The sequence below is a fragment of the Cnephaeus nilssonii genome, assembly GCF_951640355.1.
Source record: "Cnephaeus nilssonii genome assembly, chromosome: 1".
Taxonomy (NCBI): Eukaryota; Metazoa; Chordata; class Mammalia; order Chiroptera; family Vespertilionidae; genus Cnephaeus; species Cnephaeus nilssonii.
In genome coordinates this window covers 115,033,215-115,059,433 of record NC_137072.1, presented here as the reverse complement: position 1 = coordinate 115,059,433, position 26,219 = coordinate 115,033,215, and the positions used below count along the sequence as shown (strand labels likewise).

Below are 26,219 nucleotides of genomic sequence, written 5' to 3'. Positions count from 1 at the left end.
TGTCCCCAGTAGGGGGTGTGCAGGAGGCAGCTGATGGATGTTTCTCTCTCTTCCATGTTTCTAACTCTCTATCCCTCTCCCTTCCTCTCTGTAAAAAAAATCAATAGAATATATTAAAAAAAAAGGAAAAGGTGACGTCACTGACCTGAAACCAAAGGCTGTTACTTTGTTACCCCGGGCCCAGGGATGGCGGGACGCCGTGAGGCTGTGACGCAGGCCCAGGTGCCTGTGGGCGGTCCGTTCATTTCCCTCCGCGGGTGCCCGGCCCTGGGGCCCTCTCAGCCAGGAGAGGAGAACGTTCCAGGCTCCTCGCAGGCACCCCGTCCCCAGGCTAGGTCTGTGCCGCCTGCCGCCTCCGGCCCTCTTACGGGACGGTCTTCTCATCGGCGGGTCTCGCCTTCAGGCCACGGGCAAAATGGACGAGAACCAGTTTGTGGCCGTCACCAGCACCAACGCGGCCAAGATCTTCAACCTGTACCCCAGGAAAGGGCGGATCGCCGTGGGCTCGGACGCCGACGTGGTCATCTGGGACCCCGACAGGGTGAAGACCATCACGGCCAAGAGCCACAAGTCGGTGAGTCCTGGCTCCCCACCACTCCTGGCCGGGCCGGCGCGTCGTGCTCCGCGGTCACGTGAGGGACCTCTGGGTAGAAATGACACGCGAGGCCGCCGCCAGGGGGTGACCTGCTTGTCTGCCTGACTCGGCGCTCACCTTCTCCTCCTAGAGGGACGGGGTCCGGGCGGCTGGGCTCGCGCTGTTAGGAGCATGGCCGTCTGTTCCTTGCCGCCTCCCCTCCCCCGGCCCCCATCTCTGGTTCTCGCGCACAGAGGCCAGGACGGCGAGTACAAGGTCCGAGAATCTCCCTCCAGTTGTGGAGCTGGAGAGAGTTAGGTCTGGTTCAGAAACCTCCTGCTCCGTTGCGTGTCCACGGCTGACGGTCCGCAGCGGGGCGGCCTGGGCCTGGAGCCGCCTGTGCGCACACAGCCCCGGCCGCTCCCGGGTCCCAGGCCCCACGCCGTGGCGGGCGGTGACCTCTGCGCTTTGTGTCCTACGTGTGCCTGACCTCTTCGTGCATCCAGCAGACCTAAGGGCATTCATCTGAGAACCTAGTAAACAGATGGGTGGGCAGAAACGCAAAACCGGGACACAGAAGACAGGCGCGAACGCTGTGTGTTCACCGGAGAACAGGCCCGGTCTCCCTTGTAATTAACCGGGGGCAAGTCATGACAGTCAGATGCTGTTTTCCTTTTTCTTTTTAAAATATGTTGTCTAGTTCACTTTAAGGAAATGTTTTTATTGACTTCAGAGAGAGGAAGGGAAAGGGAGAGAGATGGAAACATCAATGATGAGAGAGAATCATGGATCGGCTGCCTCCTGCACGCCCCGCACTGGGGATCGAGCCCACAACCCGGGCCTGTGCCCTGACCGGGAATCGAACCATGGCCTCCTGGTTCATAGGTTGACGCTCAGCCCCTGTGCCACGCTGGCCGAGCAAGAAAGAATATTTTTGAAAAGACCCAGAAATGTCTGTTCTAGTCAGCACAGCCACGTGCCTAACCCCAGGGGCCCCTGCACATCCAAGATGCCTCAGACCACATTAGTTTGATCATAAAACACCACCCTCAGCCCAAATGCCCAGTAGCGAGGGGCTGGCCGCGCAGGTGGAAGAGCTTACAGCGGAGTGTCACAGCCTTGACGAAGGTGTCTCCAGCCGAACCCTGGGGAGTGCCTATGACCTGAGGGGGCGTGGAGGCACTGTGGGGGGCGCGTGGCCGTGCCGGAAGCCGTGAGGGCACAGCCGTGGTTCCCGCCGGCAGGCTGCGGAGTACAACATCTTCGAGGGCACCGAGTGCCACGGGTCCCCGCTGGTGGTCATCAGCCAGGGCAAGATCGTCTTCGAGGACGGCACCGTCAGCGTCAGCAAGGGCATGGGCCGCTTCATCCCGCGCAAGCCCTTCCCCGAGCACCTCTACCAGCGCGTCAGGATCAGGAGCAAGGTGCGTGCCAGGTGCCCACGGGCGGCGTCCGCGGGCGTCACCGCCGTGGGCCTCCCTGAGCTCATGGCAGTGGAGCTGTGGCACTGTCCTGCCGGCCTCTCAGGCTGCAGTCCCCGCCAGACCAGGAGGTCCCCGGCTTCGCCGACTGTAGAGGGGTGCGCACGTGTGTGTGTGTGGAGTGAGCAGGTGCCTTGTAGCGTGTGTGTGTGCACACGTATGTGTGTGTGTGTGTGTGCGTGTGTCCCGAGGCGGCCTCAGGTCCCTCTCCCGCCCACAGGTTTCTGAACAGGAAGGTGTGCGGGCACCTTGCCCATCGGTCGCGCTCCCCCTCCCTGTTTAGGTCTCCGGATTGCAAGGGGTTCCCAGGGGCATGTACGACGGTCCCGTGTACGAGGTGCCAGCGACGCCCAAATACGCAACTCCTGCTCCTTCTGCCAAATCCTCGCCTTCCAAACACCAGCCTCCGCCCTTCAGGAACCTGCACCAGTCCAACTTCAGCCTGTCCGGTAAGGGCCGCAGCGCGGCGCCACCCCCACCCCCACCGGTTGCCGGGAACAGCCTCAGGGCCTCCCGCACACAATGGGGAGGGGACGTGGGGGGCACCCAGCCCTCGCGAGCGGCGAGTGGCGCTGGTGACAGAGTGACTGGCGGTCTCTTGCAGGTGCCCAGACAGATGACAACAACCCCAGGCGCACGGGCCACCGCATCGTGGCGCCCCCTGGTGGCCGCTGCAACATCACCAGCCTTGGTTGACCACGGAGGAGCGGATGCGCTAGAGTGGAGGATTCTGGGAAAACACGGTCCATTCCTTCCCCCGTCGGTGTTTTCCACGCCCATAGTTTCATTTGTGCTGACGGGGACACATCGGATGATGCTCTTTCCTTTTGCGTTAGGAAGACGTGGTACTAGTGTGGTCTGTTTGCCTGGAAGTCCCTCGCCCCGCAGGTGTGTGTCCATGCCGTCTGTACCGCCCCTCCCCCCTCCGTCCCGGCTCACGGTCCCCGATGGTTCCCTTGCACCCTCGTAGCTGTTCTAGGGTAGTTGATGCATGTTGCTAAGTTACGTATGCAAGTCTGTGCGAGCGTCTGACGGCACACGAGGACCGACCGGACACAAGGCCCGGCCTCGGGCCCTCAGGGTCCCGAACTCCACGCGAAGATGTTTACTCGTCGCCCCCACCTCAGTGGGCCCGGAGAGAAGCCCACCCCCCGCCCCCGCCGGGACCTGTGAGCTCTCGGAAGGCAGGGAGCTTGGAGCGACCTCAGTCCCGTGTCCCGGCCTCGGTGCGTGTGCGCCCCTGGCCCTGACGCCTTTCGGTCTGTGTGTCTGTCCTCCCAGCCAGCTCTGGGCGTCGGGCCGCGCCAGATTCCCACCCGGAAAGGGGTCTCTCGTCCCCACGTGGGGCTGACGCCGTGGGGGGATGCTGCTGCCGGTTGCCCGTGTCCTCGTCCCTCCGAGGAGGCTGACGGGGCAGCCAGATTTTTAACGTTTTGTACAGAGTTTTCCTTTGTAATCACCCCCATTTTTACTTAATAACCGACCTGTCGTGGCTCTTATTTCTGAATTCAACGCTTGTGAAAAATAAAAGCAACGGCCCCTGGCCTGCCTGGGGTGTCGTCTGTGACGCTTTCTCAGAGCTCTGTGCCCCGAGCTGCCCGGGCCGCAGCTGGGGGTCAGCGGGGGAAGGTCCCACAGCCAGGACCTGTGACACCCCCTGGGCTAAGGAAGCTGCACGAGGGAGTGAACCGATGATCCGTGCAAGAGGGTGGACGCGAGGCAGCCAGCACGCCGCCTTGCCCATGACCTCGTCACCCCATCAGACGTCCCAGCTGGGAGCCAGCTGCCCGAAGGCCTCTGTGCGGACCCACGGGGCGAAAACAGAAATGATTTCTCTGTAGACCAGGTTCTCAAAGTGCTGCTCCAAGGAGCTGCTGCAGACGCTGCCGAAGAAGGAAACACTTTGTTTTGCCACAAGAGGGGGCTGTTGGCCGACTTTGGGAATCGCGTCTGCTGACCAGTCGGGACTGGCGGGTGCGCTGAGGATGGTTAAACCCCGTCATTAGTGTGGGTCACTTTAAGGAGCCCCTCTCCTGCCCGAGACAGTCTAGCTCAGGTTTTAAGAAATAAACACTCAGGTCGTAAATAGTCCAGAAAATCCCCAGACCGTGGCGCCCGGAGCCCAGAGCCCTCCTCATTCTGGGGACTCTCCACTGGGGATGGCCTCGGTCACGGGGTGACCCCAGGGGGCATCTGGAAGTGTCTGCAGACTTTTGGGGTGTCACACGGGGGATGCTACTGGCACCTGGTGGGGAGAGGCCAGATGCTGCTAAACACCCCGTAACGCCCAGGACGGCCCCCCAAAGAATGGTCTCCCCCAACACGACCACGTGCCAAGGTCGAAATCCAGGATTCGGCCGAGAAGAGCCGTTTTCTTTCTCGTGGGGAGACCGCTCCTGGGAGGGGTGGATGTGGGCCGGTCTGGAAGCCTGGAGCATTCTCACCGTCCCCTGGGGGAGCGGTGACCCCAGGACACTCCTAGGGAGGGGGTGCAGTCTGCACCTGTGTCGGGGTCCGGGGACCCTGAGACTCACCCTCAGTGACCGGGCCTTCGCTGCTGGCTGAGCCAGGACAGGAATGGGTCCAGGTGAGATCCCCGTGGCAGCCGGCGGCCACGGTTCCCGGGACAGAGTCCAGGATGGACGTGGAGGACAGAGCCCCCACCCGGGACACAGCAGCCACACCCTGCCCTCCCCGGAGCCTCTGAGGCAGAGTGGGCCAGGGCGCGAATGGAGGGGAAGGCAGGTGCCGGGCAGCAGGGCACGTGGTGGGAGGCACAGAGCCGAGGACGGAGCCACAGAGACAACACGCGCAGACGGCGTCCAGCCCTGGGCGTCTAATTGTCCGAGCAGCAGGGTCCAAACGCTCATTGTGCTGTTTCTGGCCCATTAGCGTCCGTCTCCACCCCCCACACCAGGGGTCCCTCCTCAGTCCCACACGGCAGGGGGCGGGGCAGGCACTCAGACCTTGGGGTTCCGCTCCAAGGACAGGCCTTGAACTACAAGTTGCTTCTTCTCTTCAGCAGCTTCCTGGGGTCCTCCCCGGCACCAGCGTCGCTCTCCCGCTGGCCGGGCCTTTGGCTGCATAAAGCATGGAAGGAAGGCCGCGTCAGAGCTGATGCCGCCTCTGGCCACGCAGTAGGTGGTCCACGAGCATCCGGGGCCTAAGCCGGGGACCCTGTGTACCTGAGCGGTCCTGAGGGGTGCTCCCCAGAGGCAGGCTCGTCGTTGCTGGGCACCCCCGGGTCCCCTCGGTCCCGGAGCGCAGGCTTCTTCCGTTTGGTCCTCAGGGGCTTTTCTGTGAAGACACAGGGCCCGGGCGTGACTGGGACCCCCGCGCGGCTGGGACCCGGGCCAGCGCAGCTTCTCGGCCTCACTCCAGCCAGCCTGATCTGAGTCTCTCGGGGCCAGGGATGCGCTCGGTACCCGCTGCTCTCACACCCACTTAACGTGCCGGGAAACGGGCCAGGTGCCCTCCCGAGCCGCACAGCCCACGTGGCAGAGTCGGGATTCGAACTCGGGGCCGCCAGCCTCCCTCGGTTTCCCCAGCCGCCGGCTGATGGGAAGGCCCCGAGGCAGCAGGCACCCGAGAACACAGCCCAGGGCCCAGGCTGTAGTTAAGAAGCCCGTGTCTTTTCACACACCTTCCCCGCACTCTCCCGTCAGCAGGCTGCCACTCCCGGTGACCCCACTGAGTTGTCTGCAGCAGGGGGAGGAGTTAATCACCCCCATTTTACAGATGGGGAAACAGAGTCAGAGACCAGACGCAGCCGGTGAGCAGCAGGCCCAGGAAGGGGACTCACTGATCCATGGAGAGCCAGGGGGCCCCCGGGGTGTCCTAACTGAGGCTGCTCACTTAGAGATATGACATGAAGGCCCAAAGAGGGTAAGTACAGTTCCCAAGGCCACACAGCCAGGCAGTGGGAGACGTGAGAATGGAGCCCCTAGTCCCAGCCTCCCCCCACCACCTACCTGGCAGTCCCCGCTTACTCGAAGACGGTTTGCTTTCGGCAAGGGGCACCCGGGCCAAGGCCGCCAGCTCGGTGATGAAGCTCTGCTCGGCTTCCTGAACGCAAAGCGGGAGGATCAGCGGGCCCCCCTCAATCCCTCCACCAGGACGGGGATGCCTCGCTCCAGGGCGCTGCCGGGCGTCCCGGCGTGGAGGAGGATTCTCCTGAAGCACCCAGGGAGGCCAGGAGCCGGGCAGAGGCACCTGAGGGGGGGGAGCTGACATGAGCCAGCTCCTGCCGGGTAACTGTCCCTCCTCTCACACCAGCCACGCACCCCCATTCTACAGGTGGGAACACTGAGGTGAGGCGCTCAGGGAAGGCCACGGAGGCGGCAGCGGCTGGTCCAGGATCTCGCCTGCTTCTGCCTGACTCCAGTCTGTTTGTGACGCCGGCCCCGTGGTTTAACCACACAGACCTGGGTTCCACGACTGACTGACTGTGCGGCCCTGGCCGTGACGCAACCTCTCGGAGCCTCAGTTTCCCCATCTGTAGCTGGGATCCCCACGGGAACCTCCTCCTCGGCTGGAGGGCGACATCAGGGGGCACAGGTGGCACAGGGAGCTCAGCCAGGGACGCCACCACAGACCCCCCGTCACTGAGTGCCTCTCCATCCTCCCCGTTGTCACCACCGTCACTGCCACTCTGGTGGCGTGTGCTCTGCGGGGCCCGACACGCTCACAGCTGCCGCCCGCATTTGACTTCCTTTAAAGCAGCGGTTCTCACCCTTCCTAATGCCGCGACCCGCAGGGTGAGAACCGCTAGCAGGGTCGCCTAAGACCATCGGAAAACACAGATATTTACATGACGATTCATAACAGTAGCAAAATTACAGATATGAAGTAGCAACGAAAATAATTTTATGGTCGGGGATCGCCACAACACGAGGAACTGTGTTAAAGGGCCGCGGCGTTAGGAAGGTTGAGAACCACTGCTTTAAAGGCAGCCCATTCGCTTTATAGCCGCCATTCATAATCACACGCCGATGAGGTTTTTCTGTGATGAGACGCCCACGTGCGAGCACAAGCACTGAGCTTCCGGAATGTTCTACGTCAAGGACAAGCCTCAGTCCCCAGCAACACTGCCTAAGGGACTGATCAGCCCTGACAGGAGCAGCCCACGTGCTGGTGGACCCCGTGCCCAGGGAGAGCTCCCTGCCCAGGACCGGCCTGGCTGAGCAGGGCGCTGCAGGCGTGCCGGGTCCCCGGGCTCACAGGGGATCCGGGAGGCTGATGCGGCATCAGCAGTGAGACTCCGCGGGGCCGAGGGGTCCTGAGGGAGCCGAGCTGAGCGGGGCGTGCGTCCCCTCCCCAAGACCCCACTGCTGGCCTGTGATGGCAAGGCCAGTCTTGGCCATGGCCGCCCCCGTAAGCCCTGCCCGCACCGCCCAGGCCGCTTCCAAACTGTACCTGCAGCTGCGTCTCCAGCTGGGCCTCCAGGAGGTCCAGGCCCCGCGCCCTCTGCTGCCACGCGTCCAGGCGGGTGCGCTGGTGGGCCGTGAACTGGGCCAGGAACCGTTTCTGCTGCGCCCGCATCCTGGCGGAGGAACGGCCGTCAGCGCGGCCCGGGCGCCAGGAGCATCAGGCCCTGCGCACACCTCCCCCGGGCCCGCTGCGCCCTGCAGGTCCGGGACCCACGGCTGCGGGGGAAGAATGGCTGCGACCCGCGGCCCCACGAGGGCCCCTCCGCCCACAGGCTGGCGGTTACGGAATCTCTCGGGCACAGTCTTACTGGATCCTCAGGGTGGCTTGGTGACATCAGCAGGACAGAGATCAGGAAAGTTGGGGGCAGGAGAAGCCCAGAGGGGCGGGGGGCGGGGGGTCCCTGGGGTCCGGCAGCTGCAATGTGGCTGAGCAGCAGGTGACGTCTTCGTGTGAGAAAACCCTCTTAGCCCGGGGGGGGGGGGGTGCTCCTTGTTAACACGGCAGGATCGCCGCCCCCCCCCCCCCCCCCGGGGGACAGGCAGCCCCTTTCCTGGGAAGCTGAGTCCCTCCGAGTGCAGGACAGAGCTGGGCTGCAAGCAGGTCCCCGACCCGAGAAACGCCCCCCCCCCCCCCCCCGCCCTTTGAGGAGCTGAGACCTCCCCTGGCTGTGTGAACACCTCCCTTCCTTGGCCGACGGTCCTCTGGCGGCTGCAGCCCCATCCCCTGCTCCCGGCTCTCTCTGCCCCTTCTGTCCTTCGTGCCCCATTTGCTGAGTTTCTAGACCTAAAGGCAGAGGCCGCCTTCTGCATCACAGGCAGCGCCCCGGCGGCGCACTGAAGGCACAACATGCCACCTGGCTTTTGCTTCATGCTCTTTTCTTTCATTTGCCTGGCAAACTCCTATTCATCCTACAAGACCCCGTCATCCGTTCACCCACGCTGCATGGACCCACCTATCCACGCCTTTGCTCACTCACAAAAGCATCTCGGGGCTGCCAGGTTCCGTGCGGGGTTTTGAAGATGCAGGCGTGAGTGAGAGACTCACAGCCCCTGCCTTCCCGGAGCCCCCCTCGAGCTGGAGGGCGAGGGATCGCTATGGAACACATGGCTGGGACACCCCACAGGCCAGTGCTCCGGCCTCAGTTGCCTTGGAAACCCTCCTCATCGCAGGTGGTGCTGGCTTTGCTCCCGTGGGGGTCGGCCACACGGTGTCCCCCACAGGCGTCCACGCCCTGACCCCTGAAACCCCTGAAGAGGTTGCGCCACGTGGGACCTGGCGGTCCCGAGGAGGGCATGACTGGGATTCAGAGGGCCCTGGGTTACCAGGTGCCTGTCAGCGGAGCCCTCAGAGCAGAGGTCTCTCCAGCTGGCGCCAGAGACCAGGTGGAAGAAGGCAGGGAGTCCCAGGTGCGGCCGGACCTGCTGCCCCGGATGTGGGGGCCACGGGCGGGGAGCAGAGAGAGGCCTCCAGGCGGCCAGGGGACCCCCACTAACAGCCACAAGGAAACAGGACCTCGTTCTCTAAGGCAGGGCTGCTGCCTGGAGCGCCCCCCCAGCCCGAAATCAGGGCCCGGCCCGCAATCAGGGCCCGGCCCGCCCACCCCTGGATGTTGCCACGTGGGGCTCGGGGAAGCGGCAGCGCCCGGGCGTCTGACCCGCGGAACCGTGAGTCACTGGCTACCTGTGGGGTCTGTGCGGGTCCCTGTGAGGCAGCAGCACAGACCCGGCCGCCTGGCTTCCTGCTCCCTCACTGCGCCTCCTGGGGTCACCGCCCATCAACCACCCACCTCCCAACCTCAAGCCCCGGCCGCTTCTGGAGGACCCCAAGGTATGGGGAGAGGGGGTGCTGTGTCAGGGCTGGGGACGCCACCCGGAACTAGGAATGAAGCCAGGGCCACGCCTGGCGGCCCGTGCACAGCAGGAGATGCCTGCAGGCCACGTCCGAGGCTGGGGGAGAACCATGGCGTGCGGGCCGAGTGTGCCCTGTGGGGCCTCACCTTTGGTGGACGCCTTGGGACGCTTCATGAGTTCCACCCGCCGCCTTGCCCTCGGACGAAGCGTCACTGAGTTCCTGCTTTTTCCTCAGCTTGTAATTGTCCCTTCTCTCGCCTGGAACGGTAACACACAGCGATCACGGATGTGTTGGAGGGATCGACTCTGTGCCAGGCCGGGGGGGAGGCGGGGCGGGGGGCGGGTGCTGGCAGAGCACCAGTGACACCACCCCCCCCCACCCCGCGTCTGCCCCGGGAGGGCTTGGGGGACGGATGCCCTGGCTTCCGTCACATAATGGCAGCCCCGCAGGACAGCAACCACGCTCTCCCTCCAGCCTCTCAGCCCGAGTTCCTGTACCAGCAGGAAGGGAGGCATGTGAGAAAGATTTCACACCGCGAGGCCACCCCAAACGGCCACAACCCACCCCGGAAAGGGGACGCGGGCCGACATGCAGAGCTGTGGGCGGGCAGACAGCGTTCCCCTCACCACACCCACCTGGCGTGGGTGCCGAGGTAGGTGTTTTCCAAGGATCTGGGAGTTTGGCCTCTGACGTTTGAGGTGCACGGGCCTGCACGTCCACACAGACGCACACTGACCCAGCTGCCACACCTGACTAGCTGCCACGCCTAACTAGCTATTGCACCTAACTAGTTGTGCCTGACTAGCTGCCATGCCTAACTAGCTTCCATGCCTAACTAGCTGTTGCACCAGTGACACCACTAGCTGTACCTAACTAGCTGCCACACCTAACTAGCTACCACGCCTAACTAGTTGCCATGTCTAGCTAGCTGCTTCACTTTCCTAGTTGTTAGTTAACTAGCTGCCACACTTAACTAGTTGCCACACTTAACTAGCCACCATACCTGCCTAGCTGTGAGTTGTCCAACAGGCCACCTACCTGGCTGGACCTGAGCTTCTAGCCCTTAAAGGGAGCTTTAACTGGGGGATCTCCAGGGAGTTTTAAATAAAAAGGAATTTACGGAATGCAGGAAAAGATGACGTTAACCTGGTCGATTAAGCTCAGTGACGTTGTTTCCATTCGTTGCCAGGGCAACCCCCACATCAGGGCTGGGGCATCAGGGGAGCCGGAAGGCAGAGCCGAGAGAAAGCATGGAGGGCTGACAGATCCCTAGTCCCACAGATGGGGAACGGAGGCCTCGGAAGGGGACGTGAGCACCCCGGTCCTGAATGTCCCAGCCCTGGCTGTCTCCCACCGGGCGAGACCCACCCTTACTCTGGAAAACCCCGGGGAAGGGTCCGCAGGGCTGGCGTATTTCCGGGGATGTCCCAGATTTTATGGGAATCCAGGGTCCCAATTCCCCAGGATAAGGGGGGACGGGCGCAGCTGAGCTCGTTGAGAGAAATTACATCACAGGAGCCTGCCTCCGACCTGCTGCCCATGCGTTCAGCGGGGACCGTTCCCACGGTGACCGGGGACTAGCCAAGCACAGCGCTCCGAGGCCCGGATGCAGGGAGGTCGTTACAAGCCACGGCTTTAGTCTGTTATTGCGCGGAGCCATTGCTGGTCGTGGGGACACGTCCATGCCGTTACCCAGTCCCCACTTAGAGAGCCCGCGGGGAAAGCTCCCCGGTCTTGGGCACATCGTACGGGCCACCGGCCTGTTCTCACTCCCGTCCCTGTCACAGCTTGGGCTGAGGACGTCTCCACCTCTCTGGCCACCAGGAAGCCCAGACCAAACCAGTCGCCACTCAGTGGGCCTCTGATGACACAGGTCCCGGGTGCAGAGCCCACCCACTCCAACTCACTGCTCTTGTCCGAGCCACCGACTTTAACGTGCTGCATGCTTACGTTACTCTAAGTGCCTTTTCCAATAGCCTTTTAGGGACGAGCAGGGGGCACATAAGGAAATGAAATATTAAAGAGAAAAGATTTCCAAAAATGAGATTTGAACTCTCCGAGCTCGCCAGCTCCCGCTGTGGGGCTCCCCGAGGTGCGTACCCTGCAGGGTCTCCAGGCGCTCCAGCCGGCGCTCCGCGTGGTCCCGCATGGCCCTCCCCACCTGCTGGTAGTACGCCTGCACCAGCCGACCAACGCCCGCGCTGGTCACGTACACGCTCTCCACGGCCGCCTCCAGCAGCGTCCTCTGTGGGAGGAGGGAAAGGACTTAGCAGGTCACACGCGGTCCCCACCTCCCCGGCCCTGGCTCTCATCCTGCCCCCACTCCCAACCTGGACTGGGCAGGGAGTAGGCAGAGAGTGCGTGGTTGGTTTAAACCAGTCGATAAATGGGGTTAGTCAAAAGTAGGTTTTCAGTTGTTTGTACAGAAAATATACAATAACTAGAGTCCCAGAGCATAGATGTGTGCACCGGTGGGGTCCCTCAGCCCGGCCTGCGCCCTCTCGCAATCCAGGACCCCTTGGGGGATGTAGTAGTGTGCGAAGCGCCAGGCGGCCAGGGAGGAGTCCAGGCCCGGGCCAGGCTCCGCGGGCGCTGCGCCGTTCCTGCTCATCCTGGCTGCGCTGCACCTGCTGCCGCTGCTTAGTAGGGCTGCTGTGGAGGCGGGAGAGGTGCTCGCCAGCTGTGAGCCCGGCGTCTGGCACCCGTCGGTCAGCTGAGCGGCACTCCCACAATGGGAGCTCACTGACCACCAGGAGGTATCCTGGGTTGATCGTCTGCCCCCTGGTGGTCAGTGCACATCATAGCGATCAGTTGACCAGTCGTTCAGTCATCTGGTCGCTTAGTGTTTTATATATATAGACTAGAGGCCCAGTGCATGAAAATTCATGCACTGGAGGGGGGGTCCCTCAGCCTGGCCTGCCCCTCTCACAGTCCGAGAGCCCTCAGGGGCAGGAGGCAACCCAGAAATCTGGGGAAGGCAACACCCCCATCACACCTCTGCTGCTGCCACTGCCGGCAGCGCAAGCCTCAGCCGGCCCTGGTTACCTGAGCCTTGGGCGGCCCAGGGCGGCTGGGGGGCTGAGGGCGGGTCCAGCCATACTGTGCGCCTACTGCCCCCCCCCCGGCTGGGCTGAAAGGACTGGGGGACTCCAGCGGGGCTGAGGGGACTGAGCGCCATGCATCTTGTGGCTATGGGCACCACCATCTTTGTGGTGATGTGATGGTCAATTTGCATATTCCCTCTTTATTAGATAGGATTGCCTCGTCGGTGTGGCTCAGTGGTTGAGCGTCGACCTATGAACCAGGAGATAACGGTTGGATTCCTGGTCAGGGCACATGCCTGGGTTGCGGGCCTGATCCCCAGTGGGGGGCTGTGCAGGAGGCAGCCAGTCAATGACTCTCTCTTATTGTTGTTTCTATCTCTCTCTCCCTCTCCCTTCCTCTCTGAAATCAATTTAAAAAATATAAAAGTGTATTTAAAACAAAACAATCCTTAAAAAAAAGATATAATAATTAATAAATAACAACACAAGAATAAACTCTGTGTTTCATGGACTCGCACCTGTAAACCTACTTTTGCCCACCCTGTACTATTTTCCGTGGTCAGGGATGGTCCCAGGCTGGGTATGACCCCGGCCAATGAGATGCGACATTAGGGGAAGTCTGCTGGGCGGGGCTTCCCGTTCCAAAGCCTCAGCGCGCATAGAGACTTGGCCGTCCCTCCTCCTTCCTGGGATGCAGATGTGATGTCTGGGGGATCGGTGGCCGTTCTGAGACGATGAGGCAACGAACTAACACTAAGAATGCGGATCAGAAAGCAAGAGCTGGTCCTGGGTCCCATCCAGAGCCTCTGAGCCGGGCCTCCCTGCCTCCCATGGCTGGTTATGTGGATGAGTGACTGCACTTATTGCGTCATTTCAGTAGGACTTGGTTACGTGAACTCTATGCATTCCTCGGCGACACACCTTCTGACCCAAAGCAGGAAGGAGAGGAAATGCTGAGATGCCTATGGCTGGAGACGTGATGGCTGGTGCCCGTCCCACCACGGTTGCAGGTTACCATCCTTCAACTTAAAATAATGGGCACCCTCTGCAAGGCCAGCGCTCCCGGTGGGGACAGCAGGTGCAGCGCCCAGGCGGCCGCTGTGTCCAAATCCGTCCCCTCGTCTGCCCTGTCCCCCCCACCCCGATCCTCCTTGTCCTCGGGTATCCCAGGGATGGGGCTGGCACGCACCTTGAAGTCGTCCCGGTCCTTGGTCCGGCTCCTGGTGGCGGCGGTCCGCGCGTGCCCCAGCAGCGCCTGCCCCGCAGCCCGCTCCGTGTGCTGCTGCAGGAGCCGGCCCACCTCCTGCGCCTCGGCCAGGAGCTGCTGCTGCAGCTGCAGCCGCGTGAGCTGCGCCTCCTCCTCCAGCCGGCCGGTCTCCTCCAGCACGCGGGCCTCCTGGAGGGACGGGGCAGGGAGAGGGCGGAGCCACGCTGCAGCCCTGCACAGGATCGGCAGGACCAGGGCCAGGAGGGTTGGGGAAGGGAGGGAGAAGGGCCAGAAAGTGGGGGCCTCTGGGCTTGCAAAACCCAGCGAAATGGGTGAGCTAGGTGTCTGCTGAAGGTACCTTCAACCCAAGGCATTTAGTGAGCATCACCTGTATGCCCAAGGCCATCCGTAGCCTATCACACACACAAGCACTTCCGCCTTCTTCCTGAACACTGTGAGCCTGAATGTTAGGCGTGATCAGGACACAGAGGCTCAGAGATGTTAAGTAACTTTCTAAAAGTCACACAGCAGAGCCGAGTCTGGGAGGAATCTGGGACATCACCGAAGCCAAAGCAGGGCACATGGGGCCCTGGGACGGCTTTCCTCGCGGGAACACGAGTCAGAGAAGGAGGCGAGGGGAGTCAGAGCCATGGCGGCCTGCTCCCCACGGAGCCTCCTGGGCAGAGTGAGTGTGAGCGTGTCGCCCGCCAATGGGCCAGAAAACGCCGGCTGCTCCCATAGCTCTGCGGCTGCTGGGGCCTGGAGCCAGCCTGCTGGGGTTCGAGTCCCAGCCTGTAACTTATAGTACACGTTCTTTCTGCGGATGGTTAAACCCTTCCGATGACTGTGCCCACCTGCGCTCTGATTTCACATGCATTTTCAGTACAATTCTCATTCAAGCATGCACTGGAGCCTTTGGGCAGCCCCCCCTCCCCCCGCCCCGCAACAGGGCAGCCATCACGTCTCCCCCGCCCGAGACCACGGGGAGCAGGGCTGGGCTTCTGGCTACCACGCAGCAGCCTGGCTGGGACGGGCGAGGGCAGCGCAGCGATCTCACCAGGGCTCCCAGCAGCTGCCACTGGTGCTCGTCCAGGCACTGGGAGGAGCCCTGCTCCAGGGCGTGCTGCTCGCGCAGCTCCTGCAGCAGCCGCTTCTTCCCCGACAGCCTCATCTGCGCCAGCGCGGCGACGGCGTGGCCACGGAGAGCCAGCCTCCGGAGGGCGGAGCGCAGGAGCAGCTCGTGCCCCTGCAGGATGCCCCGTGCAGACCTTTGGGGAGAGCGGGTGGGGCGGGGTCAGTGCTCTGCTCCTCGGCCTGGGGTGGTTACTGTGAGGTGTCAGCTGCTCAGACATCCTCTGGGTGTTTCCGGGTGAGACCAACGTTGACACGTTAGACGAGTAGAGCAGACTGCCCCCCCTCACCCGGTGGGCCCTGTCTAACCAGTTGAGTGCCTGAAGCAGAGAGAAGGCCCATGAACAAGCGGGCACTGCCCGTCTGCCCGCCCTGAGCTGGGACACCACCTTCCCCTGCCTTTGGGCTCAGACCGAGATACTGCTTCTTCCTGGGTCTCGAGCCGGCGCTTTCGGACTGGGGCTGACGCTACCGGCTCCCCTGGTTCTAGACCTTCAGACTCGGACGGGGAAGTGTGTGGGCTCTCCCCAGTCTCCAGGCTGCCAACCGGCAGATATCGCAACCTCGCAGCTGCTTTGTCCCCTCCGTCTGTCTCTACAGGTGTAGATGCACAGACACCTAGATAGCTAGACACACACACACACACACACACACACACACACCCCTCCTTCTGTCTCTACAGCTGTAGATGCACAGACACCTAGATAGCTAGACACACACACACACACACATACATACACACACCCCTCCGTCTGTCTCTACAGCTGTAGATGCACAGACACCTAGATAGCTAAACACACACACACACACACACACACACCCCTCCTTCTGTCTCTACAGCTGTAGATGCACAGACACCTAGATAGCTAAACACACACACACACACACACACACACACACACCCCTCCTTCTGTCTCTACAGCTGTAGATGCACAGACACCTAGATAGCTAAACACACACACACACACACACACACACACACACACACCCCTCCTTCTGTCTCTACAGCTGTAGATGCACAGATACCTAGACAGCTAAACACACACACACACACACACACACACACACACACCTCCTTCTGTCTCTACAGCTGTAGATGCACAGACACCTAAATAGCTAAACACACACACACACACACACACACACACACACCCCTCCTTCTGTCTCTACAGCTGTAGATGCACAGATACCTAGATAGCTAAACACACACACACACACACACACACACACCTCCTTCTGTCTCTACAGCTGTAGATGCAGACACCTAGATAGCTAAACACACACACACACACACACACACACACACGCACACACACATCTCCTTCTGTCTTTACAGGTATAGATGCATAGATACCTAGATAGCTAAACACACACACACACACACACACACACCCCTCCTTCTGTCTCTACAGCTGTAGATGCACAGACACCTTGATAGCTAAACACACACACACACACACACACACACACACACATATCCTTCTGTCTTTACAGGTGTAGATGCATAGATACCTAAATAGCTAAACACACACACACACACCTCCTTCTGTCTCTACAGCTGTAGATGCACAGACACCTAGATAGCTAAACACACACACACACACACACACACACACACACACACCCCTCCATCTGTCTCTACAGGTGTAGGTGCATAGATACCTAGATAGCTAAACACACACACACACACACCCCTCCATCTGTCTCCACAGGTGGAGATGCACAGACACCTAGATAGCTAAACACACACACACACACATACACACACACACACACACACACACACACACACACACACCCCTCATTGGCCCTGCTCCTCTGGAGAGCCCTAGTACACTGAGCTACCAAGAAATGCCCCAACAGTCACACCGCACTGTAAGAGGCAGGCGTCCATGTCCCACCTTACGGGTGAGGACTGGTGTGGGTGTCACACAGGAGACAAGGCCCGCCCTTCAGGAAGCCGTACTCACTCTTCACTGAGGCCCCCGAGCCGGCCCAGCACGCAGTGGACGGCGCTCTCGTGGTCGTCCCGCAGGTGTGTCTGCAGCACAGTGGACAGGGCGTGCTCCTCCATCCACACCTGGACGCCAGACAGAGGGACACGGTCACCTCGAGCTCCTCTCACCCATCATGGCTTTGCTGGAACCTGCCTTTTATTTCTTGTTTAAAACCCTTCTCCCCTGATTTCATGAACATTTTCTCTTAGAGCTCCTTGTAAAGACTTACAGTTTTCCTATTTGCATGGTAAAGCATTTAATACTAATTTTCTATGGCGTGAGGAGGGGATCTAGTGTTCTCTGGATAAATGGATACCCATTGTGCCAGCACCTTTGTTAGTGTTTATCTTCCTACCAGAGGCCCGGTGCATGAAAATTCATGCACTGGAGGGGGGTGTCCCTCAGCCCAGCCTGCCCCCTCTCACAGTCCAGGAGCCCTCAGGGGCGGGAGGTGACCTGGCGATCAGGGGAAGGTGATGCCCCATCACACCTCTGCTGCTGCCACTGCCGGCAGCACAAGCCTCGGCCAGCCCTGTTACCTGAGCCTCAGGCAGCCCTGGGCGGCTGGGGGGCTGAGGGGACTGGGGGACTCCAGGGGCAAGTGCGTAGAGTGGCTGGACCTGCCTGGGGACAGGCCCAGCCTTGCCATGCGCCTGCCGCCCTGGTGGGGCTGAGGGGATTGGGCGCTCCCATCTTGTGGCTGTGGACGCTGCCATCTTTGAGGGCATGGCAGTCAATTAGCATATTCCCTCCTTATTGGCTGTGGGCGCCGCCATCTTTTAGGGCATGACAGTCAATTAGCATATTCCCTCCTTATTGGCTGTGGGCACCACCATCTTTGCGACGGCGTAAGGGTCAATTAGCATATTCCCTCTTTATTAGATAGGATGACTGGCCATCATGCCACTTTGGATCACGTAGTTTCCATAGATATGTAGTTTCCATAGATACATATGCCTCCTTCTCTGCTCTTGTAGTCTGTGGTCTGTTCGTTTCTGCACCACACCACTTGCTTCTCAGCTGCCACTCACAGCAAGCCTCCTGGCTGCCAGGGCAGGGCCTCCCATGTTCTCGTGCACAAAACCGTATTAGCTATGCTTAATACTAATTTTCCATGGCGTGAGGAAGGGATCTAGTGTTCTCTGGATAAATGGATACCCATTGTGCCAGCACCTTTGTTAGTGTTTATCTTCCTACCAGGGGCCTGGTGCATGAAAATTCATGTACTGGAGGGGGGCGTCCCTCAGCCCAGCCTTTGGATTTTAGCAAGCTTTGGAAAACAGCTTTTTCCCTGGGTTTTCCTGTCATTTGATCGGATTACATATGTGAAAACTCCTGAGGTCCCAGGCCACGTAGCTCATACATTTAAAGAGTGGGGCAGGGACTGCATCTAGGCCCGTCTTTCTCCAAAGCCATGTGCTCTCTGGCCCTGCTGTGCTCCTCCCTGACGAGTCTGTGCCACCAGGAGAACATGGGCCCCCGGGGTCTCAGGCATGAACGCCAGGCCTTCATTTTTCCAGCATCTGTGGTTGCTCCAGGGGCGCTACCCTCAGCCGCCTGAAGAGGGCGCCCGCTGCACACAGAACTCGGGTAGAACACAGAGCCTGCACCAAGCACCGCAGCCAGGCTTCGTCCTGGGCGTTGTGACTTGTAACACTTACACATAATGTCACAAAATCGCATTGCGTCCCCGGTTAAGGTCAGTCTCCGGCTCCTCCTGTGAGGAGTCTGCAGGAACAAAGTGCCTGGGGAGCCAGAACCCAGGAAATGCTAGTCTTGCTTCTCCGAAAGGTAAGCTGGCTTTGTCCCTAAAGCCTGTGGGGTCCTCGGTGTGAGTTTTGAGGATGCAGACACCGCCAGCCACAGGACTCAAAGACGGCCGAGAGGACCAAGGTCACCGGACCAGGTGTGCCGGCACCGTCCCCCGACCTCTCCCAGGCAGGCTCAGGCGTGTGCCGTTCGGAGGCAGCCGGCTGCTCAGCGGGCCCGGTGCTGCCCCGGGAGTGGTACAGGCCGGTCCGTGGTTTCGGAGTTGACTCATCTCGGCCTTTCACTGACTCGGGAGAGAGGGGAGGGGCTCTCACAGCGGTGCCCAGTACTGCTGAGGGCCTGACAGCCCTCCTAGTCCCAGCTGGTTCCCAGGGGGGCGGGTTCTACGCGGACACTGGGGTGCCGGGGAGGGCAAGGCCGCAAGGACCTGAAGCGGGGTGACTGAGGCAGGACCGTGCCCAGCGAGCCAGAGCCAGAGAGGCGGGCGCGGAGCGAGCGGGGAGAGAATGAGGAGGGCGGAGGGTGACCGGGTCCCGACACCGGGTCCTGGCAGGGCCTGGCGGCGACTGGCTTTTACGCTCCGTGGAAGGAGAAGCCGGGGGGGTTCTGAGCCGAGGAGTGGCACGATGCGACGTGGTGTCTTATCAAGTCGAAGGTGCCGGCGCGGACAAGACGCAGTCACTTTAGGTCTCACTGAGGGAGAAAACCTCTGCCAATGACAGGAAGCTGCTGCTCACTCCTGGGAGGTTAAGACAGTGATGGGCAACCTTTTGAGCTTGGTGTGTCAAACCTCGTCAAAAAACTGAGCATAACTCGGGTAGTGTGTCACTCTGAGGAAAAAACATTATTTCGCAAATGTTTCATCCTCAGGAGCAGCAAATGTTTCATCCTCGGCATGCGGCTGCCTCAGCGGCCACGTGTCATCAGAAATGTCTACGCGTGTCAGTGCTGACACGCGTGTCATAGGTTCGCCATCACTGGGTTAAGATATATTTTACATGGGTTTGGGGATGTTTAAACATGTTTAAAATATATAAAAATCTATTTAAGATCTTAACAACGAGTGGCCTATAGTATCTGAAATGTATGCTGCCCGGGGGTCGAGAATAGACCACGGGGCCAGGGCGGACTGGGGGAGACCAGGGGCCACCCTTCAGGGACAGGAGGTGGCCCTGCCCAGGTGCTCCGAGTGCTGGTGGTGGGAGGGGCGGCAGCCTGGGTTGGAGTGGAGGTGGCACGGACACCGCTCCCCGCCAGCTGGATGCAGGGGGCGAGAGACGGAGGAGCCAACCACGCAGGCATCATCTTGCAGCTCTGCAGGTCAGAGCTGAACGGTCTCCCCGGGCTAATGTCAACGTCTGGGCAGGGCTGGCTCCTGGGGCGGCTCCAGGGGGGACCCTGTCCTGGCCTCCTCCAGCGTCCGGAGGCGCCGCATCCCTGGGCTCCTGGCCCCACCGCGCCAGCTCCTGCTCCCGCACAGATCTCCCTCGCTGCCTCCTCCCCACCTCCCTCCATAAGGCCCCTCGCGGTGGCACTGGGCCCACCCAGAGAAGCCACAGTGAGCTCCAAATCGCAAGATCCTTAACGGCCCGTGTGCCCCGGGAGGTGACAGATTCTGGTTCTGGGAATTAGGATGGGGGCACCTCTGGGGGCCATTATTCTACCCCCGGTATATAGACGTGGTTTTAATGGTGAAACGGACTCACTGGACAGCAGGTGTCCCGTGTGGCAGCCCCCACCCCAGCCCACGGCCCTTGAACCACTTTCGCCGTTCGTTTCTCTCTGAAGAACGGGTTTTGCTGCTCTTTCTCGATGCATCGGCTGAAGGGATTATCCGCTGACTTCCTGTCCTGGGACAGGCGCGCTCTGCAACCTTCCCCGACCCCCCGAGAGCTGAGGTGAAGGGCTGGCCACCAGGATCCTGCTCAAGCGCCCCGCCAGGGCGCCAGGAGGGGCTCAGGGAGAGAAACTCTCCTTACTCTCCCTAAGTCTCAAGACGAGCCGACGCTGGGCCCGCTCCACAGACACCCACCTGCTGTTCTCGCTCCAGGAGGTCTTGGGACAGCCTCCACTGCTGTCTGCGGAAGCGCTCCGCGTCCCCCAGCCGCAGGGCGGCGTCCTCCTGGGCCTCCCGCCCCACGGAGTCACACTGCGCCCGCGAGAGGCCCGTCACGCCCGGGAGCGTCTGCAGGAATAGGACGTCCACCAGCGTCTGGAACGTTTCCATGGTGCTGCGGTACAGCTCCTGCAACCGAGAGCCACACGGCGGGTTCCCGTCAGACCACAGGTCGCCCAGAGAGCGCAAGACTGGACTCGGAAGCGTGGATGCTTCCGGTGCTCGTGAAGGCCAGAGCCGCTCTTAACACGTTCAGCGAGGAGCTGGGGACAACACTGTTTAGTTTAAAAGAACGAGTTAGAATTTTCAGAATTGAAGACTGTGGTCCAATCTTATTAACCTAACTAGAGGCCCGGTGCACGAAAATTCGGGTAAGAGTAGGCCTTCCTTCCCTGGGCTGCCTGCCGGCACCAGCTTTCCTCTGCCACCGGGACCCGGGCTTCCCTTCCCCCGGGCCGGCCGCAGGCACCCGGGGCCCTGGCTTTGTCAGGAAGGACGTTCAGAAGATGTCCAGTCTATCCGGTCTAATTAGCATATTACCCTTTTATTAGTATAGATAGTGATGAATAGGCTTAATGGCAGCTAGAAGCAGCTAAAGAGAGAGTTAGTATGCTGGAAGACAGATCAGGAGGAAATCCACAACCAAGTAAGGAGAGACTAGGGATGGGAAATATGGAGAAGATAAAAGCACAAAAGATGCAATGAGAAAATCCAACATTTTTTTTTTTTTTTAGTCCTCACCCAAGGATTGTTTTTCCCCCATTGCTTTTCAGAGAGAGAGTAGAAGGGAGGGAGAGAGAGAGAAACATCGATGTGAGACTCATCGACTGGCTGGCTTCCACATATGTCCCGATGAGTGGGGGGAGTGAACACACGACCCAGTCCATGCTCTTGACCAGAATATGCACTTAATGGCATTACCCAAATCAATGCATCAATGCCATCTGACACATTAACAGTATCGAGCAGACAACTATCATGATGACTATGTGACCAGGTGAGGAGAAAACACTACAAAATTCAGTGCGTGGCACACACCCTAACCACTGAGGAACACGGGGCAGGGCCAAAATCCAACATCTTCCACAGGAGTCTCCAAGGAAAGGAAGGGAGAGCGCAGGTAGAAGCAATATTTGACATGATGGCTTAGACATTGCCCAAACTGATGAAAGAAATTTACAGCTGAGAAAACGAAGGTTTCATCTGCATAGTAAAAGAGAGGTTCAATAAATCGCACACATTTACAGATGAGGCCCTGGCACCTAGGATCTTAGCAAATTTTTTTGAAAACGAATGAATGAGTGTAGAACCAGAATCTAGTAAACATAGGGTCACTTTTTGCTACATTAATAGATAAAATGGTCTTTAAGAAAAAAAGGGTGGCTAGAAATAAAGGGGTTTACTTCATAATGCTAAAAGGTCTAACTCAACAGAAAGATGTAAAAACCTAAAATTATATGCCCTTAAGGGCATTACCCAAATCAATGCATCAATGCCATTTGACACATTAACAGTATAGAGCAGAAAACTATCATGATGACTATGTTACCAGATGAGGAAAAGACATTTTACAAAATTTAATTTCCATGCATAAGAAATACCCTTAGCAAAATAGAAATGGAAGGAAACTTCCTTAATCTGAAAAAAAACAGAACACTATAGCAAAATTATACCTAAGGGTGGAAACTGTAAAATAGTATTAAAAGAATTAAATAAGACTGAAATAAATGTAAGGATATACCACGTTTCTGGATTGGAAGATTGACATTGTAAAGATGTTAATTCTAACCAAAGTATCCATGAATTACCAATGCTAATCAAATTGGTGGCAATATCAATAGCTATGGAGAATATGGATTGAACCTACATATATTTTTTAAAAAAAAAATCCTCACCCAAGGACATGCTTAGAAGAGAAAGGGAGAGAGAGAGAAAGAGAGAGAGAAACATCCATGTGAGAACACACAACCTGGGTATGTGCTCTGATCAGGAATCAAACCAGCAACATTTTGGTGCACAGGACGAGGCTCAACCAACTGAGCCACTCCAGCCATGCCACATATACTCTTTCCCCCAACAATTCTGCTCCTTGGTCTCTGCCCAAGAGAAATGCATGTACATCAAACAACTTCCACAGGAAAGTTTATACCAGCAGACTGTGTAATAGTCTAAACTAAGAAGCCATACAAATGCCCATTAACAGTAGAACGGGTAAATGGTGATATATTTATACCATGGGATAACACAGACCAATGAGGAAGAATGAACTGCTATATGCAACACAGATGAATCTCCTAAGCATAAAGCTGAGTGAAAGCAGCCTGGCACACAAGAGTACGTGTCATATGATTCCATCTATATATATAAAAGGCTAATATGCAAATTGTCCACTCGTGAGTTTGACGGGGAGAGCCGGAGTTCGATTGCTCCAGGGGTCCTTGCAGGATCTTCTTCATCTGGGTGATGGTTACAGAGATGGTTTTTAATAACCATTTGTTAGTCCATACATTGTGCTGCCATTTATTTACGGGTGTTTCAATTCACAGCGAAGAATGGTTTGAACCATGGAACTGGTTGACGTTTTCCTCCGGCCTCTGCCGATCCCAGCTTTCTGCCGGGAGACAGATTTAAATCGATTCTCCTGCCTCGGACTCTGTCATCGCACAGCAGTGGCTGGGGACACACCTTTTTCTTTTCCCTTCATGACTGTCAAACCACAAAAATACGCTGTTTGCAAACGCAAGGAAAGGTGAACGCTGTAAAAGCGCCTCGGCCCGCGAACCCAGGCGCTTTCTGATGAGACAGCGCTGGGTCCTGCCTGCTCCCTGCAGTCACTTCCTCCGTCTGTCACGGGCTCCGACAGGCCACGTCCCGTGCTCCTGCTTCACGCAGACATGTTTCATTTGGGAGACACTGATCTATGCTGCGCCCGAAACAGAACCGAACTAACTCGTGGTGCTGCTGTGTGCGTGGCGGGTCAGGACAGCCGGGGGGGGGGGGGGGGGGGCGGGGGGGAGCGCTAGTGGGGAGAGAGGCGGGTCCCAGGCCTCAGCCCTGCACTCTCCCTCAGACAGAAGCCCGGAGCCAGGCTAAGGCAGGAATTCCCTGACTTGGTGCCTTCACTCGTGTGCGGTGTGCCGTGTGCGGTGTGCGGTGTGTGGTGTGCGCCTCTGCAGCCTGGCGCCTCGGGAGCAATGCTCAGGCAGGGGAGAGGCTCACACCTGCGCCTGCAGGTCTGTGAGGACAGCCTGCTTCGGGGGCTGATTGCAATGGTGACACAGCACCTGGCGCAGGGCCAGCTGTCTGCCCCGGGAGAGGGGAGGACCTTCCTGTCCTTTAAGGTTGGGGCCAGTCATGTGACTTGTGTCGGCCAATCAAATGATGTGGCTGTGCCGTGTGCTAGTGTGCAGGCTGGATCTCCAACTCTGCGGGGGGAACCATCCCCGCGCCCCCCCCACCCCCGGGCCAGCCCCCGGCCTCGGGAGGACAGGAGAGGCAGGTGGAGCACCTGTGCCAATCAAGCCCGGCCCAGATCCGCCGCCTCTGGCCAGTGCACAGACCGTGAGCAAGCATCACTGTCGCTTCCAGCCACTGGGTTCCGAGGAGTCTTGCTGCATGACATGACGTGGTCCCGATTACGTGACCACCACCACAGCAGGGTCGGGGTCCCTTACAGCTGAGGGACGAAGGTGGCTCATGCTCACAGCGTCAGAGGCTCACTCTGCACACGTCTCTCGAGCACTTGCTCTGGGCTCTGTGCCAGGGACACGGCTGTGACGGGCAGACGCGGACCGGACCTCAGGGCGTGCACAGCCTCGCGTGGGGCAGGGGTCGCTAGGACAAGTGCGATGGCGGGGAGGGTGGAAGCCCTGGGGCCAGACCAGGGAATCTGGTCTGAAGAAGTGACTCTGAACGGAGGCAAGAATGAGAACGAGCCAAGCTGAGGGAAGGGAGGGGACCGTGTTTCAGGCAGCGAGAAAGCACACGCAAAGGCACTGGGGTAGGAGGGGCGGGGCACCTCTGAGGAACGGAGGGCTGTCTGGGGTTGGCTGGGAGGAAGCAAGCAAGGGACATGACTCCAGACACGTGGTGGCCGGGCCAGGTCATGTGGGCCTGGGGGGCTATGACAGGGGAGCTAGGGGCCAGGTTGGGGAGGGTCTCATGGGTCAGACGGGTGGGTCTTCTGGGCCAAGTCAGCTGGGTCTCGTGGGTCAGGTCATAGGGGAGCATCACAGACCAGCCTGGTGGTCACCACGGACCAGGGCAAGGGTGTTAGCTCAGCCTGAGGGCAACGGGCGGCCTTTTGGGGCGTTGAGTGAGTTCCTTCATGAGCTCGAGCTACAAGGGAGGCAGCTAAGAACTCCTAGGTGAGAGGGCCCAGGCGACAGGGACAGGCCGCACGGGGGGAACACAGCCAGAACGGGCCCACGCTGCTCTGCATCTGCCTCCCGAGCGGCCTCCCTCCTTGGCTATCTCGCGCCTCTTTGCAGGGAGGTGGCTGGTTGGGGCAATGACTGAAAGGGAGGAGGGGTTATAACCATTTAGCATGGAGGACCACGAAGGCACTGGCGAGTTTTACGTCTGCAGATAAAGAAAACATAAATCAACGGCCCCAGCAGCTTTAAGTTAAAACAAAGAGCCACGTTCCCTTAGCCGGCGGCCACGGCGGCAGACCCGAGCGTGCCAGTCTGTATTTCTCAGACTCTGCGTCCTTGGAGACGACCTGTCACCCTTCAACCTTGCCAAAGGACCAGGCAAACGGACTCGCCCTCCCGCGCCACACGCACCTCCTTCCAGGGACACGGACCGCAGGTGCCCACACGTCTACCCTCCGCTCCTCAAGACCTGCGTCCAATAGACTACGGCCCAGGAAACCATGGTCCTGGCATTCCCCCAAAGCCCAATTTCTCTTACTCTTTGGGAACCTATTGCTGCCTATCTGCGTTAGGCAAAATAAGGCCTCCCCAAGTCGCCCAGGTCCGAACCCCCGGAGTATGCCGCCTTACAGGGTCCCAGAGGTTCTGCAGACGCAGGTGAAGGACTGAGACGGGAGAGGATCCTGGGCCGCCCAGGTGAGTCCAATGGAAGCACAAGGGCCCGCCCCGGTGAGAGGGAGGCAGGAAGTCAGGTGAGAGGAGACGGGATGGCGGGCACCGAGGCGGGAGCACCAGGTCCCTGGCTCTGGCTCGGAGGAGGGGCCAGGGCCCAGGCATGGGGGCGCTCCCAGCAGCCGGAAAAGTCAGGGAACAGATTCTCCCTTGGAGCCTCCAGCAGGAGCCCAGCCCGCCGGCACCTTCCTTTCAGCCAGCGACGCCCCCTCTGGACGCCCCCCTCCAGGACTGCAAGGTAAGAACTGTTGCTTAGCCGCTGAGCTCGCGTTCATTGGCTGCCGCAGCCATCGGACACCACCACGCCGCCTTCGGGATGCCGGAACGGCAGGTGCGCGCTCCTTCCTCCATTCCCTCACTCGTTCATGCGTCCGTTCTGACTGCCTGCCTCACCGTCTCCTGCTCACCAGGCCACGTCCCCCTCCGCCGTGAATGTTAGGAGCCCCAGGCCTGACGCCCAGGCTCCCAGTGAGTTCCCTTAAACAAAACCCCTTCACCTGTCACCGCCCT

General features: G+C 59.5%; 2 protein-coding genes across 8 annotated transcripts in view; one reads left to right on the top strand and one right to left on the bottom strand.

The window, feature by feature from the left end:
• CRMP1 (collapsin response mediator protein 1) overlaps positions 1-3,026 on the top strand; it is a 41,990-nt gene extending 38,964 nt beyond the window's left edge. The window contains exons 11-14 of one of the 2 annotated variants that reach the window (XM_079781577.1): positions 404-574; positions 1,819-1,998; positions 2,339-2,504; positions 2,660-2,894. In XM_079781577.1, coding sequence (XP_079637703.1) covers positions 404-574; positions 1,819-1,998; positions 2,339-2,504; positions 2,660-2,751 — 609 coding nt within the window. In that variant the 3' untranslated portion in view covers positions 2,752-2,894. Of the gene's footprint in view, positions 1-403; positions 575-1,818; positions 1,999-2,338 lie in introns of both variants that reach the window. The other variant, XM_079781576.1, reaches the window with a different exon arrangement.
• Positions 3,027-4,031: 1,005 nt separating this feature from the next.
• The window catches only part of EVC (EvC ciliary complex subunit 1), a 46,305-nt gene continuing 24,117 nt past the window's right edge, over positions 4,032-26,219 (bottom strand). The window contains exons 12-21 of one of the 6 annotated variants that reach the window (XM_079781024.1): positions 20,518-20,730; positions 16,689-16,798; positions 14,645-14,855; positions 13,570-13,776; positions 11,437-11,581; positions 9,482-9,593; positions 7,471-7,597; positions 6,027-6,120; positions 5,241-5,352; positions 4,032-5,135 (exon numbers count right to left, since the gene is read on the bottom strand). In XM_079781024.1, coding sequence (XP_079637150.1) covers positions 5,054-5,135; positions 5,241-5,352; positions 6,027-6,120; positions 7,471-7,597; positions 9,482-9,593; positions 11,437-11,581; positions 13,570-13,776; positions 14,645-14,855; positions 16,689-16,798; positions 20,518-20,730 — 1,413 coding nt within the window. In that variant the 3' untranslated portion in view covers positions 4,032-5,053. Of the gene's footprint in view, positions 5,136-5,240; positions 5,353-6,026; positions 6,121-7,470; positions 7,598-9,481; positions 9,594-11,436; positions 11,582-13,569; positions 13,777-14,644; positions 14,856-16,688; positions 16,799-16,857; positions 19,225-20,517; positions 20,731-22,628; positions 23,213-24,235; positions 25,183-26,219 lie in introns of those variants that run through there. The other 5 variants (XM_079781023.1, XM_079781025.1, XM_079781026.1 and 2 more) reach the window with 5 other exon arrangements.